General features: G+C 46.7%; 2 protein-coding genes across 12 annotated transcripts in view; one reads left to right on the forward strand and one right to left on the reverse strand.

Annotated features, from left to right (window-relative positions):
- The window catches only part of EML6 (EMAP like 6), a 104,309-nt gene extending 99,407 nt beyond the window's left edge, over positions 1-4,902 (forward strand). For all 4 annotated transcript variants that reach the window (XM_052701892.1, XM_052701896.1, XM_052701902.1 and 1 more), the window contains 2 exons: positions 90-190; positions 1,590-4,902. In XM_052701892.1, coding sequence (XP_052557852.1) covers positions 90-190; positions 1,590-1,614 — 126 coding nt within the window. In that variant the 3' untranslated portion in view covers positions 1,615-4,902. The remainder of the gene's footprint in view (positions 1-89; positions 191-1,589) is intronic.
- RTN4 (reticulon 4) overlaps positions 4,602-19,875 on the reverse strand; it is a 38,135-nt gene continuing 22,861 nt past the window's right edge. For 7 of the 8 annotated variants that reach the window (XM_052701983.1, XM_052701976.1, XM_052701925.1 and 4 more), the window contains 6 exons: positions 14,144-14,351; positions 12,104-12,242; positions 7,922-7,991; positions 7,245-7,291; positions 5,932-5,990; positions 4,602-5,544 (listed from right to left, as the gene is read on the reverse strand). In XM_052701983.1, coding sequence (XP_052557943.1) covers positions 5,502-5,544; positions 5,932-5,990; positions 7,245-7,291; positions 7,922-7,991; positions 12,104-12,242; positions 14,144-14,351 — 566 coding nt within the window. In that variant the 3' untranslated portion in view covers positions 4,602-5,501. Of the gene's footprint in view, positions 5,545-5,931; positions 5,991-7,244; positions 7,292-7,921; positions 7,992-12,103; positions 12,243-14,143; positions 14,352-17,797; positions 17,916-19,875 lie in introns of those variants that run through there. The other variant, XM_052701968.1, reaches the window with a different exon arrangement.

Below are 19,875 nucleotides of genomic sequence, written 5' to 3' on the forward strand. Positions count from 1 at the left end.
TCGAAGGGAATGCTCACAGGTCAGCATTGTTGCTCCTCAGCACTACGATGGCGTAATGAAATCCTGAACTTTTTTTCTTTTTCCACCAGGCCAAACACAAGCGGTATTTTGGGCATTCTGCACACGTTACCAACATACGCTTTTCTCATGATGACAAGTACGTGATCAGCACAGGAGGAGATGACTGCAGGTATTATTTATTTTCATTTATTTTCATGATGAAGAATTAGAAAATTCACTGTGCACCTTTGCCAAATCTGCAGCAGTGCATGCACTGCCCTTCTGGGCTCAGGCTGCATTCATTGCTGCCTGCTGAAATCTGAGGTTTGCTTTTCTTAGTTTTGCAGTGCTCTATTTAATGCTTGATTGTGGCTGATTTATTCCTCTGCTTGGCCTGGAGCCAGCTGTTGGATAAAGCTCCTTGCAGTACCTTGCAGTCTGATGCTTTGCCTTCAGCACCCAGTGCCTGCACCGCACTCCCTGGCTCGCTGTCTTCCTGGAACAGCTGGCTCAAGCAGAGCTTGCCTGATGCCAATATGGAGCTGGGAGCTGCTGTGGGACTGGAGGTGGCTGAAGGAGCCCCTGCTGCTGGCACGGAGCCCCGTGTGGGTCTGAAGAGCACTGAGATCAAAGACAGCTGGTGGGGATGTCAGTCACACCAAAATAACTGCAGGGTTCCCACCCAGCAAAGGGCAGGACAGGAATTCCAGCAGAAGAAACAGCACAGCAGACTTAGAAAACCATTCAAACAGAGGAGCCTGCCCAAAAGGGGTCTGAATTTAAAGAGGGGAAAAAATTCAGGAAGTGTGTGTGCGTGCAGGGAGGAGGGGTAGGTGTCTGTCATAAGTGTTGTTTTGTGCAGCTGTGCAACAGCAGTGTGTGGCTCTGGGTGTGCAGCTGTATGTGTAGGGATGTGTGGCTGTGCTCACTGCAGTGTAGCTGTGGTTGTAGCTGTGTGTGGATGCGTGCAGCAGTGCATGGCTGTGGCTGCGTAGGGCTCCTGAGGGCTTTGTGTGCACACGTGGCTCTGCATTGGGCTCTGGCTTTGTGTGTGGCTGTGGGAGTGTGCACGTGCCATGTGTGAAGGATGTGTGTGGCTCTGGTAGCTGTGTGCGTGCTGCTGTGTGAGAATGCGTGTCTGTGGTGCGTAGATGCCTGGCAGTGTGAGGCTTCGTGTGTCTGTGTCTCTGTCCATCCATGTCTGCCCGTCTCTGTGCATCTGTGTGTACACATGTGGCTCTGTGTTAGTGTGCCCGTCCACGTGTCTGTGTCTGCAGGTGTGTGCACACATGGATGCGTCTGTCGGTCCGAGTGTGTCTGTGTGCACCTGTCTGTCCATCTGTCTGCATCTTTGTCCGTCCATGTGTCCATGAATGCATGTGCATGAAGACAAAGCCCTGGTGCTGCTGGGGAAGGCACTGCAGTGTGTTTCTGTTCTGCTGGGCTCACCTCTGCCTCACCTGGAGGCGCGTGCTGCAGTGTGCACTTAGTCCACCACTCTCTTACAGAAGAGATGCTGGAGGTGACTTCAAAAAATATCAGTCAGTGGTATCAATCAAGTGATGAGCTACCAATTAATTTCTTTGCAGTGTGTTCGTGTGGCGATGTCTCTGACAGCTCCTGCTGTGTTGCTGCCACCCCAAGCCCTGGCTCAGGACCGGACAGCCACGGATGCCTCTCCCCCTTCAGCTGCTGTGACTGCTGCCTGATGCTGCTGGAGGATTTCATCTTTCCAGATTTCTTGTGACTGTAGTGAGCATGAATGTGCTCTTGTGTCTCAAATACCAACATCCCAGAGCAGGGAGCTGAGGTTTGGAAGGGAAGTTTTGTAAGCGAGGTGGGCCAAAGTGAACAGGTAACTGCCTAATACTGTATTATTCAAACCGTGTGGGAGAAGGGAGGATGCAGAGAAAAATGCTGGGCCCTTTAATTGGTGTAATTTCAAAATTCATGGCTCGAACATTCACAAATGTTTTCACCACACCTGCTTCAAACTCAATCTCAGTGCACTCAATAGAAGCACAGGCTGCTAATGAGGACACTGGGCTCACACTGCAGCTGTCTGTAATCAAAGAAGTGAAGTATAGCTCTTAAAATCCTTTTTTTTTTTTTTTAAATATGTTTCTTTGGCAAATTTTTCTATCCATTAAGTGCCTTTGAACAATATTTCTCTTAGTATGGCCTCCGATCTTGCCTCCCTCCAGTCTGCTTTCAACATATGGTGCTAAACTTCCACACAGAGGAGGGCTAACCACTCACACCCTGCCCAGAGGTGTTCTTATGTTATCCCTGCGTACTGCTTTGGTTTTTCATACCTTTAAAAAACAAACTCCAGAATGTTTCTGTGAGCAGGAACCTACACAGGCTGTAAGGCCAAACATTTCCTGCCATGCTGTTCACAGTTAGTTCATGCTGGGAGGTTGGCTGCAGCTAGGACTTGAAGCTTAACCTAAAGCAGAGCCAGGAGGGGGCAAAAAGGAAGGTTTTAAACACAAGTAATGAGGAAGTTATTCCTTGAGTGTTCCTGTAGTCTCTCTGGTTGCAGGAAAATGTACTTCATGTTTAATTAAACGCCGGCCCAGGCAGTGACCATCAAATCTGTGAAAGTATTCTGAAAGCCACCAGGAATCAGTGCTCCCCACTCTGCCACAGGGATCTCCTGACCCTGGGAACACTGCTGGCCTGGGCCCTTCAGCAGGCAGCCAGCCCCATGCTGCCTGGTCTCAGAAAACACGTCATTCAGGTACCCAAGAAGTGTTCCTGCCCTTGAGAAAAGCATCGTCTGCGCTCAGTTTGAACTCCTCTTCCTGTCATTGCTTTTCATGCACCCTCTGCAGCAGCCTGAGCTGTGACCACAGGCAGGAGGGCAGCAGCTGCTGCAAGGAAATGAGAGGTGCTTCCACGTGGAAGTGGAGACCAGGAGCAGATGCTCACAAAGGAGAAGCAGAACTGTTCAACAACTGTTAATGAACATTTCTGCAAGACCAGAAACCAAGGGACAATGAAATTGGAGAAAGAAAAGAAAGTAATAAAGTTCAACAACTTTTTCAAGTGAAACTTTGAAAAGGAACAGAAAATCTGGGCACTGTGAAATGATAATGGAGATAATGGACATTCAAGGAGGTTATTCAAGAAGGATGTGGATGCCCCAGCCCTGGAGGCATTGAAAGCCAGGCTGGATGTGGCTTGGGGCAGCTTGGTCTGCTGGTTGGCAGCCCTGCACATAGCTGGGGGTTAAAACTAGATGAGTATTGTGGTCCTTTTCAACCCAGGCAATTTTGTGACATGGGAATGACTTTGTTCTTTCAGGATTGTTTTTTAATCTAAAGAATTCAAGGCCAAAAGAGAACGTTCTGACTTTAAGTGATGTTAAATAGTGCTTTAGTCCCAGTTCAGCTCAATGAAATGCTGAGCTGTGGAACTGTCCTGCTGTGCCACTTCACACTCCCACACCAAGCTCTGATAGCAGCAGTTGGACCCAGAATATTGTAGTGCTGACCACTGAAACAAGCCGCTGTCCCATTCAAGGAGCAGATCTATGTATATTTAACACACAAAAGTGCTTCAGCAACCTCAAAGAATCAGCTTTTTTTAAAACTGAATTTATTAATGCCTTATATTACTATACAGAAGATCAGTTTGTCAGATACACAGTAAGAGTCCCTATGCAGTTTCTGTTTTGTTTTTTAAGGAATCCTTTTGGATCACATGGTGTAATCCCGTTGGGTGGTGATGTCAGTGAGCACCTTCTTGGCCTATGTTGTCATGTTTGCCTTTCGCACTGATTGTATCCTGACCAAAAGCAGCTGTGCAGCAGCAGGAGCTATCGACAGCAATGCTACCACTACCTTACAGCAATAGCAGCTGTCAGGAAAGCACTTGCAAATTTCTATGTTTATATTGTTTGGCTTTATCTGTAAATGTTCAGAAGTGAGGATGTATTATACTGTAAATTAATACATTAGTGCATGAATTTATTTTTCAATGGTCAAAATGCCATTCATGTAACATCCGTGTCTCTAATAAATTTGGATACCAGTTTTCAATGTCCAGCTCTCTGACTCAGACGCCGAAAACAAACCAAACATCTGAAAACATACTGGACTGACTTCTTTACGGCTCCCCTCAGAACAAGCAGCCAAGGACCCTGAAACTCTTTTAGCAGACTCCCATCTCACCTCCCTAAGGTTCAGTGACAGCTGAGGAGCGACTGGGGGTGGCAATGCAGGGCCTCCTGCTGCTCTGTGAGCCACCACAGCTGGGGCTGAGCAAACTGCTTCATGCTGCACAGACGGAAAGAAAAGGTACCATGAAAACTCCACCAACTCACACTGCTCGAAATCTGACAAACTATTTCTACCACCATGTACAATGCATGTTTAAGCACGAGGAACTTAAAATAAACACAAATATATTAAACTTACCTCAAGAAAGCAAAATGCCGGTATTATTTTAAGTCTATAAGCTTTATTGATACTTGGGTTTTTTTGTTTGGGGTTTTTTTTTTTGTTGTTTTTTTTTTTTTGCTTTTTTGTTGATTTTTTTGTTGGTTTTTTGTTTTACATTTCACAATGCATTCCACAGACTTAGTTCAATACAGCTTAAACTGCAAGTGTTTATGTTTTCATTGACCATTTCTTGCATAACAAGGTTTGAAGTTCCCAAACAACATTTGCAGCATGAGATATTCAGTCCACACATGTTCAGAGTTTGAGAGACTGTAGAATTATTTGCTCAGAATTAACTACTGTACGTTTGCGCAACCAAGTGTATGCTGTAATTTCAATTTACGTGGAGGTTCCTTTGTTCGTTACTCTTTTTTTGCTTCTTTTAAACAGATGCTAGTGTTTACAGAGACGTTTTAGTTTCTCAAGCTTGTGTGCTATGGAGCTAGTCCAGAATCAGTCAGTTCTCTGACGTACGAAGCACTGTGGAGCAGCTGAAAGATCTAAGCTTTGTGAAACACATATATATATATATATATTGGCAATTGATAAAACAATAAAATCACAATACAGCTATACTCATACCAAAAAGGCAAGATTCTTCAAAACTTGCTAAAATGGTATATTCTTCTAAAACATCTCATTTTAGAAAATCTGCATCAATCTACACAGACCATACACAGTGCACAAACTGGGAAGTGTTCTCCTCTGCTCCACCTGCACTACCTCTTCTGAACGCAGCAGCGCCTACCTCTGATAAGCAAAATGTACAGCTTTCTCAAATCTTTTGTATTAGCCAGTGCTGCACACAGGATAAAGAAAGATGATTAGTTTTAAATCCATACATAGCAGCTTACAATACTTAAGATGATGAAACACATGGCAGTCAAAACAGTTATTTTTCCTCAAACACTGCGTTGCTAAAAAATAAAGATCTGTGAAATTGCACTGCAATGTCAAGGGTTTCGCTATACCCTGACCCTCCCCATGTAAATCCAAATGAGTATTTTCCCCCTTAAAAGCTGAACTTCCTATCCATAAGTTGCTTCGGGCTTTTTACTCGGTTTTGCGCTTCAGCCCAGGGATCTTTGCTTGGATCCTGCAAAAGGAATGGGAGAGGAAAAAGAACGGCATTGGAGAAAGCAAAATAGAGGAGGCAGAAAGGTATTCTTAGGGATGTGGAGGTCATTAGCACAGCAAACCAACCACTACCCTCAGAAACTGGTACAACTGCTAAATTCCTCCTCATGCGCCCCACAGCTGCAAATGCTGAGGGTCTGTGGTTCTACTGGTAGCTTCAATCTATACATTTCCATTAGAAATCAAACTGGATGAACAGCAACTGCAAGAGGGGAACAGACTTCACAACCACTCTGTATTTAACCAAAAGACTTTCTCCTCCCACAACTTGCAGTATGGGGCATGTAGTGTGGGCCTGCTGTGCACATTATTTATACAGAAAGTGAAACAAACAACAAATACTCACTTTGCCATCGCATCCTTGACATTCTTGTTCACTAGTCCCAAATAATGGTCGATCTGGGCCTAAAAGGTAAGATGGGAGATGTTACAGATCAACTGCTGGATGGCAGCATTACAGCAGGGCACCAGGATGTGCCTCACAGGATCAACTGCTGACAGAAGGAAGGAGCTCAGCACTGGTTATTGCCTGGGCTGATGCAGCCCAAGCCCAGCTCCCTCTCAGTCACCTTCCAGCGCAAAACCCTCCATCCTGTGACTGCTGACCAAAAGGCAGCAGTTTCTCCAGGTAGAAGATGCTCACTGGAGCCCACTGCTAAGCTGAGCATCAGCAGGAGATTGCATTTTTAAACACAGGCCTTTTTCACTCACGCCTCTTCTTGAGGCAGCTCTGACAGAGTGCACCACCCAGGAGGAGGTGAGGAGCAGTCACCCCTGGGGCACCCAGAGAAGGAAAGCTGCTTTGGTGGGCTGGGCCTGCTAAAGAGCTTACGCCCTCAGGGAGCAGCCTTCAGCTCAAGAGGATTGAGGAGCTGGGGTTAAGCCACACCACTTGTCCATCAGGTTTCCTCAGTGCTACAGGATTTCCTTTTGCTGCAGAGCTCGTTTGCTCGTTTCTAGGCTCATCTGGGAGCTCAGAGAGGAGCCCAAGAGGCTCTGCCATCTTCCCAGCACTTCTCTTCCTCCTTTCCCAAATTGCAGGCTGGCCTCTCTGAGCGGGGTTGTTTTTGAAAGAGGAGAAGGAACTGCTAAGCCAGCATTGGCTTCCCCCCTCCTCCTGCAGATACTCCCTGCTCCAGCTCTGCTATTATTTCACCATATGCATTTTGCTTTGGGTTCTTCTTACCTCCTTCATGTAACATTAGTCTGTCAACAGGAGAAGTATCAGAAGCATCTCCCATCACCGGTTTTTGTCGGAACTACAAATTCCATGGGGATTTGGGACACAAATCCTGAATATTATTAGCTCCAAAGTGGTTTCTTCAGAACTCTCATCAAGAGCAACACCCCCTGCCTAATGCTGCTGTCATCCTGACCAAATCTGAATGAGAGGACAAGAAGGCCTCCAGGTTAACCATGACCGTTTCATAACTGTTTGCTGGGGCAGCCCTCTTAAGTTCCACCAAACAGGAGGGGGGGAAGCACACACAGTTTGGACTTCACAGCAAACTCTGTTCTCTGGCACTGGCTCCTGGTTAAAGGCCTGTGCTTCAAAGGCTTCAGAGTTTAGAAGGATAAAATTTGGTTTTATTCCTTCCTGGTTTTGTTTCAACAGAGCTAATCTCACAGAGTGCTTAATGAATCCTATTAAAAACTCACCTGATGTCTCTCATAAATAACAGGAACACTGAAGAGCGAAATCAAAGCTGGAAAAGAGAAGATCACCAGTATAAATACTGACAAAAGAACAGTGCTCTGTTTAACAGAGGCTAGTGTTCACCTTGACCTTTCTTTCAAAAAGCTACAGGAAAAAGCAATAGCTAAGCTACATACAAAAGTCATTGGTCAATAATTTCAACTGTCTACTAAGGAGTTGGGCTGCTCTTCAAGTCTCATTAATGGCATGGTGCATCTGATCACAGCTCACTTCTGCACTGGGTTATACACATTCTTCAGACCCCAGTTTGCTTCTGACAGCTGCTCTGGACTACCAGAATCAAACTATCTTGAGTGGGAGGGGACGAGATCTGCTCCTGCACCTCCACCAGTAAGTTACAGTATAACAACCATGCTAAAGAAAAGCTAACCCGGACAGATAAGCACAAGGGACCATGCTTCTGAATGATACAAAGTCTGAAAAATCAGCAAATTCAGCAGCACAATTCACAACTATCCCTCTGCAGTGTTATCAGTGCCCTAGAAGAAAGACACACAACTGCATCATTTCGATACACTCTCAAGAACCCAGGAACAGCCTCGGAATACCAGGCAGACCTCAGTGCTTTTTCAGGGTTATTCTGTCATGCCAGCTATTTAACACAACTTGAAACACTCACCCAGTATCAGTAATGTCAGACCATTGAACAAGGCACCAACATAAGTGAACACCCACATCAACACTGCAAACTGTAAAGGAAAAAAAGCACGTTAGCCCATGATGCGTGGTACAAAAACATACCAGCCGTAACATTAAGTGAGAAAAATTCCCAAAACACACTCATAAAGCTAGAAAGCATCAGACATCACCGTGCATGTCCCATGTAATTACAGATGTGTGACGAGATGGCTGAAGGGTTCAGTAACAGGATATGTGGCCCCTTGTGTCTGGGTCATCGGGCTGAGCGCAGTGACCAGGAGTGGTCGCTACCTGGTGGCTGCCCAACGCCCTCTGCACTGATGTACTGCTTCCAACCCAGCATTTAGCAACAACGGGCAACCAGTTCCCACTTGCCTCCCTTCTAACACACAGAGCAGGACAGGCAAGTGAGGGGCTGGAGCAATCCAGCACCCGGGGATGCAGCCAGGAGCCAGCAGCCACCTCGCAGCGCGCCTGGCAGCCCAGCAGCCCACATCCAAATGCATCAACTGCAGGGCTGTGCTGCATATGGGGATAGGGAACTGCCCCAGCCGTGCTTCTGTCTCTGGGAGCCACCAAGTGCCCTGGGCAGGGGGCTGTCACATCGCCATCCTTTGCCCACCACTGCTCCCGCACAGACCCTGTCCTCAGCAGCCCCAGCAGCTCTGATCAGGGCCGCCTGTCCTCCGCCAGGTGCAGTGTCCCAGGCACACCTCTGACCTATTCGGGGTGGGAAGGGCCAAGGCTGCCAGCTCTATTTCTGTGTCAGCACCTCTCCGATCAGCCGCTTTCTTCTAGAGTTGCACAGCCCATAAGGAACGGAGCAGAAGCCAGGACTTGGGTGTCAGAGCAAGGGCAGTTAGCAGTGCGTATCTCTAAGCAATGACTTGTGCTTTGGTGAGATTATCAAGAAAAACAAAGCAGATTTCTCCAAACTCCCTCTTGATTCATTCAGACCTCTGTTCTGCTCTGCAGTGCAGTGGTGGGAAGTGGCCAGCACCCCCTGCACACGGTGCTTTAACAAAGCCAACAGTCTGCTTCCAGCACGGGTCTGTCTGTGCAGCACGTCCCCCTCTGCACAGCAGGAGGAAAGCCAGGAACTGACACTGCAGCAAAGAGCCCCGGGCCTGGGATCATTTCCATGACTCACAGCGCGCACTCAGCACCGTAAATCCTCAGGCTTCAAGCAGAAGCAGCAAAGAGCTCCAACAGCCACCCGAGCTCCTGAGTTGCTGCAGGGACAGGCAGGGGAGCATTAATAACAGTGCTGAGGACTATGACCATGCCAGAAAACCAGGCTCATGTAAGCAGCAGGTAGCAGGACTGACCTATCAAGATAATGCTGTTCTTCCCGCGAGCTCAGGACAGGACAGAAGGAAGGCATGGGGCCCAAGCTCACTGCCTGCACGTGACAATGACATGCAAGCCAGCAAAAACAAGCAGTGTATCTGATGGACTGAATGGAGTTTCTGCCACCTCATTCCAATGACTAGTAGCTCCAGTACTCAAAGCAAAAGGCAATTTAGCAGCAGATCCAGAAGTGCCTATCCTTCAGCTTCTTTACTGTGAAGTGTTCCAACACAGCACGGAGCTCTATTTCTCAAAGCACAGTTGAGCAATGACAAACTGGGAGCTGTGTGTCCCAACGTCCCCGAGGAGCAGCTGCTGCTTGTGCAACTCAGTGCATGGCAGATCATGGTGCACTGGGGCCAAAGTGCAGCTTCTCCTTGGCCTTTGGCAAGGGCTCTCCTGGAGACCCTCCTGAGGAGCATCTCTTTGAGCAGCATAAACACTTAATCCATTTTAAGACTTCCACCACTGAACAATTGTTTAATAAAAACAGAAAAACTTCTTAACGAGACAGATTTTACAGCCAGAACTATTATGCACAATAAGCTGACCTGCAGACATTTTCTACAACAGAGCTCTTCAATTATACACAATCCTGCTGTTTCCTATAGTGAAGATGTTTAAACTACACAAGCCAAGAATTGTGTTGGATTTCTTTTTTTTTTTTAATATAAAACCAGAGCCACTATTTACATAATCAGGATCTCTGCGTTCTCCTCGAGCACAAACTCTTCAAACCAGCAGCTGAGAGCAGCGCTGGCATTTACTGCTTTCACAGAGGGCTGCTCCCAACTGCCATAAATTAGACTAATTAACCCACATGAAGTGCCTTAAATGCCAGAAGAGAGGGGACATGAATTACTTCAGCTGAATAAACACCTATTCCCCACATACCACGCTATTTTAAAGGTGATTAGAGGGCCCTGACGACATCCCAACTGGAGTCCATTCTATTCTGGTAGCCCTTCACGCAGTGCTGACCAAAGCAGCTGTTGGCCATTCACCATTTCCCAGTCCTTACTGCGAGGGACTGCAATCTCCAAACAAATGGCGTGGAAATTCTCCTCACTCAGAGGAAGGAACACACCGCAGGGGCCTTAATTCTTTAAAACATAGGGACAACCTTGTGACTACAATGTATTCTGCCACGTACCCTGTTGTTTCATCACATCCAAATAGGCCTTAAACAAAATAACCTTTTTCTGAACACAGACTCAATGCCATTAGGAAGCACAATAGACAAAGAGCGTGTTCCTTTCCTCCCTCAGACACCAAGTTATCAACATGCAATTCCAGTCACGTCAGAACCTTCCTCTTGGTGAAGGCCACAGCACTGCAGAGACGATCCCCAAGGACTCGGCCACCGAACGAAAGGCGAGAGCCTCGTACAGACTGAAGGGCAGCGGGCAGACATCAGCCACCCCATGCAGCCAAGTGGAAACACCAGCAAGGCACAGCCAGGCCCACCTGAGCCCTGCTGCCACAAAAGGCAGCAGTATCCACTGTACGTGAAGGCACAGCCCCATCACACGAGTACTTTCACTGCACAGCCCTGCAGGAGCAGGAAGATGATGACACAAAGCTCTGGGCTAAGGCTTCACCTCCCCTCTCCCTCCTGAGAACCTCGGTCTTCTCACAAGCAGCAGCTCCCAGATGACCTGGGGCCTTACAATCTTTTTTCCAGAGGGAAAAGGCTCTTCCTATGGGAGATCTGCACAGCACTAACTACAGCATTTGCAATACCAGCTCTTGACTGTGTTGAGGCATAATGAGAAACAGGATCCACAACCACCGGTAAGATCCTGAGGTTTGTCTCTGGTTTCTATTCCACAAGTATAACAAAGACTTTCACAGCCTTCCTCTCTTATTCCAAGTTTCACTGGAAATCCCTTCCCTCAGCCCCACAAAGCTCAGAGGGCTCACTAAGCACTTTGCGAGGGAGAGATTTACTGGAGGATAAATGCAACTTTGCTTCAGAAGATTTAACAAACTGAAAAACAAATGGACAGCAAGCTGCATTCAATAAAGGAAACAACAGTTTGGAAGACAAAGCCAAGCACTAGGCTTGAAAGGAGAGAATATAATTCTCACAGAACAAAACTGGATTTGCAGCCATTTTTCTGTTTTTTCACTGTCAGTTTTGCTCCGCTGACTTCCAGTACTGTCCATCCAGCACCACTTTGTGGTATGTGAGATACCTGTTACGCTGTCTGGCACGTTTAGGCAGCTGCTTACAGAAACGGTCAGTAATTCGTATTACTAAACTAAGCAATGATGTACACAAAAATCTGGTGACTGAATCAAGCATCCACCTTCCTAGAAAAACAAAGGCATCATTCAGTCCCCATTCTTCCAGCAAAAGAATGGATACAAAGCTCCTGCTATTCAAGGCAAGGGGTTGTAGATTAACTGCAATACAGAAACAAACAAACAAAACAACATAACCACAACTCTGTCAGTCCAGCACTAAACTGAGGTTTTGTTTTTAAAGAGAGGTAATGGTGCATTCTAACTGCACACACAGGAGAGAAGCACCTTGTTTTCTTAAAAGATTTCCGCTCTTAAGCACCAGGTACAGCTGAACTGCATGCAACCAAAGCCAGTTTCAGTTTTCCACTCAGTTTTACTGTACTGCCACAATGCAACCCTGTGCATTTGGTGCTTTATAGGCAGCTGAATTACTTAGTACTTCCAAGTGGAGCCAAACAGAAACGTGAACTAACTGCATCAGGACAAGTGGGCTTTGCTACTTTGGGTCAGCAAGGAATCTATCTGCACAGTGCTGGTGTACCTACAGCTGGAGTAAACTCACCTTCAGAGAATCAACCAAGTCATCAACGAGGAAGAGGCGTCTCAGCTCCTTGACTGTGCCGTTGATGTGACCAAGCACAACATTGCTGTATTTCTGAATCAGCTCTTCAGACACAGCTACATCAGACTCCAAGTAAGCCCTGAAAGAAAGAACAGCTTGTGAAACTTTACTGCGAGAGTTGCACTAAGCAGTACCAACACACAGCACAGTGTCACCAAGAGACAAACCTCACAACACGCAGAATGCAAGGAGGACAGAACAGAACCAACCTAAGCTATCTTAAGAAGGGAAGAGCGAAAAACAAGCTGTGTTGTGCTCTTGTACTTAACTCAGACACGCACACAGCCTGGCCCAGACCGTGCAGAAGGCACACTGACCTGCACACGGGGCCAGCGAGTAGCCAGACACGTCCAGTATCTCTGACCCATATACTGGCATCTGTCACAGTCAGAAGGCCAGCGGGTATTTAAAACAGGAGACACAGATGGAAAGGCTGGCAGGGGACAGGGGGATCGTTCTCTGGTTTTGCTGCTACATTAGGAAAAAGGGAATCCTTAAGGCAACCTCATATCCTACAGGACTTGAGATTCCTACATTTCTCAGAGAAAGTCCTATGAAAGCAACGTATCCACTCTGCTGGAAGATGCTTTTGAAACACTGTGACAAATACACCAAGGCACGGGAAAACTGGCAAATTTTTCATCAGTTCATTAAAAAAAAAAAGATACAGAAAAAAGAAAACCACTTTCTAGCAATTACTGACAGCAATTCTTTTAACACAAGTGTGTGTATTTACACCCCATTAAAGGTCCATTCCCACTGCACCCGACTTTTGCCTGCATTAGTTGGGACTGTGGCACATGAAGAACAATATATTTGATTTCCACCTTAGAGAGAGGAGCAATGCAGCACCATCTGTAACAGGATATCACTTTACATCTACTGCTGCTAACTAATTAATTTTCGGGGGAGGGATTCTGCTGTAAGGTGAGGTGTTGTTTTCTTTAATTAAATAATTATTTTAACCCCCTAGCTACACATAGTGGAGTCTGTGTGCATTGGCTCCTACTGTCAAAATTAACAACTGCATGTGGTCAGGGAGAAATAAATTTGGGAAAGCTTTTGACTATGCTTACTGCAGATGAGAGGAAGAGAAATAGAGTAACTGGAAAGTCCACGAAGTCGTTAAGGGGGCTGCAAAGAGGAGGCAAGCAGGATTTTCTGAAAGGTGCAAGGGAAGCTGAGATTGAACCACTTTGCTCATTAAAAAAGGAGAGAAGCAAGAGCAGTGTGGGATGGGGTTGGCATGGAAACCAGAAACAAGCACTCTCAGTAATTACTCTTACACATCAGTGGTTTTATTTCTTCTAAGATGCAGCTCTGCAGTAACAGACTGCAGTCTACACAGAAAAGAGCATAAATGCCAAGGATACTGCATTCCTACCCTGCAGGGAAGTGCACACATGGTACACCACAAGGGCTGCTTTCATTACTTAAAAGCAAGAGCCTAAAGAAAAAAATAAATCCTATCATTTAACTGCTCTATCCTTAGCGTTCTTCAGAGTCCAATCTTCTGAATTTCTTACCTGGGTAGGCTGCAATGAACCTGGATTCTCTGATCACAAGGCAGATTTGCGTATGAGAACACAGCTCTGCTGCTATGTGCTAAAATCTAAGTGCTAGGAGTCTCCTGATGTCCCAGTAAGGTCAAAATCCCCCCTGCTGCATCTATTCTGACTTTCTTTAAATAAATTGCATTGGAAGTGCTGAAATAATCTTTAAATTTTGTACATCATCTCTCACTGGTTCACATTCTGAAGGCTGTATCACACTAAAATGCTTAGCCATTAGATTGGGGCATGGTCTGTCATTTTGGTTTCATTGGCTTTTTTTTTATAATGCAAATGAATACACTCTAGTATTCCCATTTATTTTCCTACACAACACATTCATGCACGTGTCATCCACCACCTCTACCAGCACCAGAAGCACCGCTCCCAAAAACACCACGTTCTTCCTTAATTAAAAGAAAAACCTCACCTAAACGGGTGGCCTTCGTCGGACTTTTGGATTGCCTGGATAACTCCCTTGTATATCCTAAAGCTGATGGTCACAGAAAGCAGCGCCAAGGCAATGTAAGCTGTCACGCTCACGATGCTGAACACTGTTAATGAGAGCAGCAGGAACAAGCTGGCACCAAACACCACTCCTGTCTTCTTAATGTCTCGCCAGTAAAGGAGGTCAACAACTAAAAATGTAAAAAGGTGAGAAATTAGAACAAGATACTTTTTGCATGCACATGAAAACAGAACACGATTCATTTGACTGCTGAGAGTCACCAAGAACAGAACTCGTGATCTCACTGTCAAACAAGAGCTGAAATGATAACTAGAAATAGGTTACTGTAGCCCTGACTTTGCATCGGGCTTCAGATTATTGGGATTATTGATGTTAGGATTAGCTCAAATGTAATTGCTGAATTTTAAGAACAATCCTGCCCTTCAGCGATGTCAGAATTAATCTCTTCAGCTACGGTACTGTGCTGTGCACCAGAACCACAGCACTTTGTGCTTTATTTCCTATCATCTCGGGGGATCTCTTGGAGACCACATGCAGATTTCCCGTTGGGATGAAGGACAAAGACATCAACAGATCTCTACTTCTGCAAGTCCAAAAGAGGCAAAGGCGTAACGGTTTGTTTTCTTCCCTTTTGACTAAAGTCATTCCTGTGGGAGCATATGAAGTCAATTATGGGTGCCAACACAAAATTCAATTCAGGTTAAATCTGCTGGGTTATAACATAAAATATTTCATTTGTAAACCAGGTTTGCTTTCTTTCCCATGACACTCAGCTAAGAACACAACATGATGGCATTTTCAGCATGCCTGTAAACTATACCCTTGTGTAAGTTTTAGGAAATGGCTTAGAGTGTCCACTACAGTTCTTTTTGGTTTGGGATGGTGGGCTGTTTTGGTGCTTGCCGGGAAGGTTTTTTGGTTGCTTTTTTCCCAAAATACTAGTGAAATCTGACAAACGTCATTCTCCATTGCTGAGCACACAACTGTGCCAAGCACACGGCCCAGCCTAGTCTAGTTCTATATCACATGGTGAGGTGCACAAAAACATTTGGCCTTCGTGGTTGTCATTTCCACAGCTGATGAGGTTTTCACAAGAATAAAATTCTCCTCTGCATCAAAACTGCTTGGTAAGAGAGGTAACGTGAGAGTTAATAAGTGCAGAACTCAAATCGTGGACAAATTATTCCTTCGATCAGACATGGCTGTAGTAACCCTGACCCAGACAGTATAGAATGTTAGCTGTAACATTGCATATTACAACTCAGCAGGGAAACCTTACTCTAAATGCCTGTAAAAGAAGTAATTCAATAACAGTACAGCTGCTCTTTTGTCCTGGATGGAAGGATGGTAATGCACCAGCATTAAGTAACTTCGTGGCCTCCGTAGGGCAAAGTCTGCATGATCTTTCTGAAGGTACAACATGAAAATGCCACTGGAGCAATTTCACATGTTTCAGAAGCTGACATCCTGTCCTAATTATTTCTGTAGGGAAACCTAGCAGCAGGCACCGGAAAACTGAGAACTCGGGTCAGAAACATAAAAGAACCCATTATTTCCATAACGCAAAGCATTTTATGCAAATATTTAATTCCCATAAGCGTAGGAATTCCTTCGAGCTCTACAGAGTCACGTTACAGTTACACGAACACCTTAAATGTGTAACAAGTCACAACTGCTGCTGAAAGAAACCATCTGAGCCCTCCACCGCTCGGTGCCATTACATTCCTCAGCACAGCCGTACAGAGCCAGCCCAGCAATCTGCATGCAGCCCACATTGAGCACGACCAACACACAGCCCAAGCACCCAGCCAGATCAGGTGCCGGACGGCGTTTTCTGTGCAGCTCCACCAACATGTGGGGTGAGAGATAGAGCAGCCGACCAAGGAGGTGACGCTCCTGCCTCGGAACAGCGCGAGTTCCAAGTCCTCGTGGAACTGCAGCCTCTCACTGCGCACTGCTGAGCTGTTATTCCTCCTCATGTTACAGAGCTGCACTCCTCGCTTCCCTGGTAAACAAGCAACGCGCTGGGCCAAAGATAAGCACGCCTTTTCTTTACTACTTGCACACATCAAACAAACAGAAATTAAGGCATGGTTGAATTCCTCTTGTATGAGCTAAAAACCCTACAAACCCTTTGGCTTTGTCTCCAATTACAGAAGGGTCCCCCGGTGTCTCTGCATGCCTTATTAGCAAGCTGGCATGCAGAAGGTGGCAGCAGAAGGGGTGAGCTTCACCTACATGCACTGCAAACAGAGGGATCTGCTCGCACTGAGCTGCACCTGGGGGAGATTTCCAAAAAGGGCAGTGGGCCTCTTGTTCCTCAATCACACAAAAATCTTTGAAAAGCCTTACTTTTTGCTTCAGACACTGAAACCACTTTTATTTTTATGCCCTGCAACTGGAGCATCCATACACTACCACATGGATGACTCTCATGTGACACTCAGCACGGCCCTACTGCTCCTCCTTCAGCCAGCATCAGCTCCGCAGTGAGACAGCCCCTCCTCTGCAATGCAACGTTAAACATCCACACTGACAGGGGGTTCTTGCTGCTCCACAGGAAACCACATACCGCAGGCAATAGCACCTCATACCTGAACCTGGCTCTAAAAATGAGAAGGCAGCAAGCCACCTGCAGGGCAGGCTCCAAAACAGGAGGAACACATGCTGAAACCAAAGCACAGCACAGATGCCAAGCACCCTCAGCAGCCCACCCCAAGGCTCCTGCTCTCCACAGTGAGAGCCCCCGAGCAGGGCCCTCCCACACCATGCTTCAGCTGCACAAGAATTTTCCCTCGCTGTCTCTGCTCCTTTTGGAGAAGCACCCCACCGACCTCGGCTTCATGACACGGCTATCTTGTTTCATAGTAAATTCTTCAAAGGGAAAATCCCACGTTATAAGGCATCTGAAACAGCGACTTGTAACTTTTAATCAGGGAGCAAACGCTGATTTCTCTTTTCCAATTGATCAGAACCAGCTATTCACGTTTGCTTCTGAAGTGAAAGGGAAGGTTAAAGCACTGCTACCAGCAGCCCTCAGGGATGAACTCAAGCACAGGGCATTCACAGCAAAGCCCACAGCAGCCAAACAAGTGCCCCAGAACAGCGCTGCCGCTCAGCACCTTTCCTTAAGGATCTGCTGTAAGCTTTCCTTCATACAACATGAACTATAATCTTCTGCTTTTAGAGCAAGTATTCCGGGCCTATTTCACAGCAAGAGCAGCTGTCTACATTTGGTAAGCACGAACTGTCACTTGGCATATCTAAAAATAGTACCACCAGCATCCGTGCCTTACATGCAGAACTCATCCAATTACATTTTGCCTTTAAAGCAAAGCGCCGTTACGCGGCACGAGGTTGATCACCGCATTTTTCTGAAGACTCTTCTTTCTTTCGCTGACATTTAACTTAAAACCGAGCAATTTAATGCAGTTTCTGATGACAAAAAGCAGCGGTTCAATATATTTAACCCGATAATCCTCTTTTTCTTTTAAAAAAAACCAAACAACCAAACCAAGTAATCCTCTCCTTTTCAGACAGAGAAATTAAAAGCCTCGAGATCTACGACAGTTTAATTCACAGACACTCAGTAAAAGCGAAAGAGAAGGGACTAACCCATTTTGGCATCCATCTTGAGCGTGCCTGCATGCACCAGCCTTGTGCAGCTACTCCCAGCGCCTTTCACTTCCTGCTGGGGCAGCGCTGGGGCAGCGCAGCGACGCAATGCCTGCCTCAGCCCGCAGCCAATGGCTGCCCCGGCGCGACAGCCGCGGGACGCAGCTGTGGGAGAGCCCGGCTGCCATCAGCGCTGCTCGGTGCCGGGCACGTGCAAATGGACACACAAAGGGGCTCAGCCCAAAGAAAGACCCTTTGTGTGACAGGGGAGCGAAGAGAAAGCAAGGCGGGTGTGATTTACAGAGGCTGTGCGCGCAGCGGCCATGACACAGAGCCTTTCTGCGCTCTGAAACATAAACAGAAATTCCTTCTGTTCCTCAAACAACAGTAACAGCACAAATAGAAGCCTTTTCTGGATCAGATTAAGAACAGCGTGGTACTGACACAGAAATTTAACAGAATTACAGAGATCGAGCTTTTAAAGGTCTCTATGGTGTAGAAGAAAACTGCCATCACGGCCATTAAGACCACAAATAGGTAAATTGCCAATTTCTTTTTAGAGGGGCACTTTCCGGTCAAGCTAATTAAACTTCTTAATTACTCGTGACAGTGATCTTCACGGTTTCCACAGATCTTCTGTAGAGAGCATCTGACAGCCCAGACCCGAAGCTGCAGCTCCCCTTCCCAAGCTCGCTCAGCTCTCATCCAACTTAATCCGACCCCAAAGCAAAGCCACACAGCAAGGAGCCGGCACAGAGCCTGTCTGCGCCCCACAGCACCTGCCTCTGTAGGCAGCTCTGCAGGTGGGCAATTCATTTGGAGGGCTTACATGGAAAGATGTATGCCCAAAGGCAAGCAGCCTTCACTTTGTGTCACCATGGCTGGTGGCCAGGTAGGACACAGTTGCTGGGGATGGAGCTACGAGACAGTCAGGTGGAAGCTGGTTTAGAATCATTAAGGTTGGAAATGAGCTCCAACATCATCCAGTCCAGCCATCAACCCACGCCACCATACCCACTGCCCACATCCCTCAGTGCCACATCCCCATGGCTCTGGGACACCTCCAGGTGACCCCACCGCTCCCTGGACAGCTGTGCCACTGCCTCACCTTCTTCTTTGGGAGAAGGAATTGTTCCTAACAGTCAGCCTGAACCTCCCCTGGTGCAACTTGAGGCCATCCCCTCTCATCCTGCAAAAGATGCTGACCCTCCTCACTACAACACCTCCCTTCAGGTCACTGTAGAAAGCAATAATGCCTCCTGTAAGTCCTCCCTGCAGCATTCAGTCAAAGCAAGCAACGTGCTACCCAGGCAGCCAAAGCACAGAATGCCCTGACCTTACGGTCCTGCCAAACACTGCCTACAGATTGATCTGCCCCACTGCATCTAAGCAGTGGGGCATCAAATCTAGTCATACTATAGAGAAATCTGAGAAACGTGGTGGTCCAGCACATAGGCAAAGACATCCAAGCACAGGCACCATTAGCAGGTTTGGGCTTTCACAATTTAATGACTACTTACATCAGAATGATTTGTTTTAAATTGTGGCTGATGCTGTATGCAGGAGCAGTTGCAGAGTGGTTTTACCCAAATGATGTGCCAGGAGCCAGCTGGGTTCTTGAATGCCTTGCTGAAATTCACTGAAACAAAACCTCAGGCTGGAAAAACAGCAAGTCTGTAGCTTGACTGCACGGGGTACCAGGCATGGGGAGCCAGCAAGGACCAACAGAGCCCTCCCTGTCCAGGGGCAAGGCAGCACAAAGGAGCAGTGCACGCAGGAGGATGGACACACTTGCCTAGCTGGATGCCGCCGAGGTCTCAGAGCCAATCTGGAGCCCACAGGTTTCACACCTGGCACACCTGCCCACAATCCTAGCAATGAAAAACCAACACCGACTCCACAAAGCATAAGCTAGAACTAAAATGAAGTCCAACGCTTCCAAGTTATTAAAAAAATGCAAACACCAGGCAACAATTCTTAATGTGCCAATGCAGTATCTTTTCTTTTATTTCATCATGTACGTGTGTGTGCAATTACTCACAGTGCATGAACTCAGGAAACCGTTCCAAAGTCCTGTT

The sequence above is a fragment of the Tympanuchus pallidicinctus genome, unplaced genomic scaffold, assembly GCF_026119805.1.
Source record: "Tympanuchus pallidicinctus isolate F22 unplaced genomic scaffold, pur_lepc_1.0 scaffold1, whole genome shotgun sequence".
NCBI lineage: Eukaryota > Metazoa > Chordata > Aves > Galliformes > Phasianidae > Tympanuchus > Tympanuchus pallidicinctus.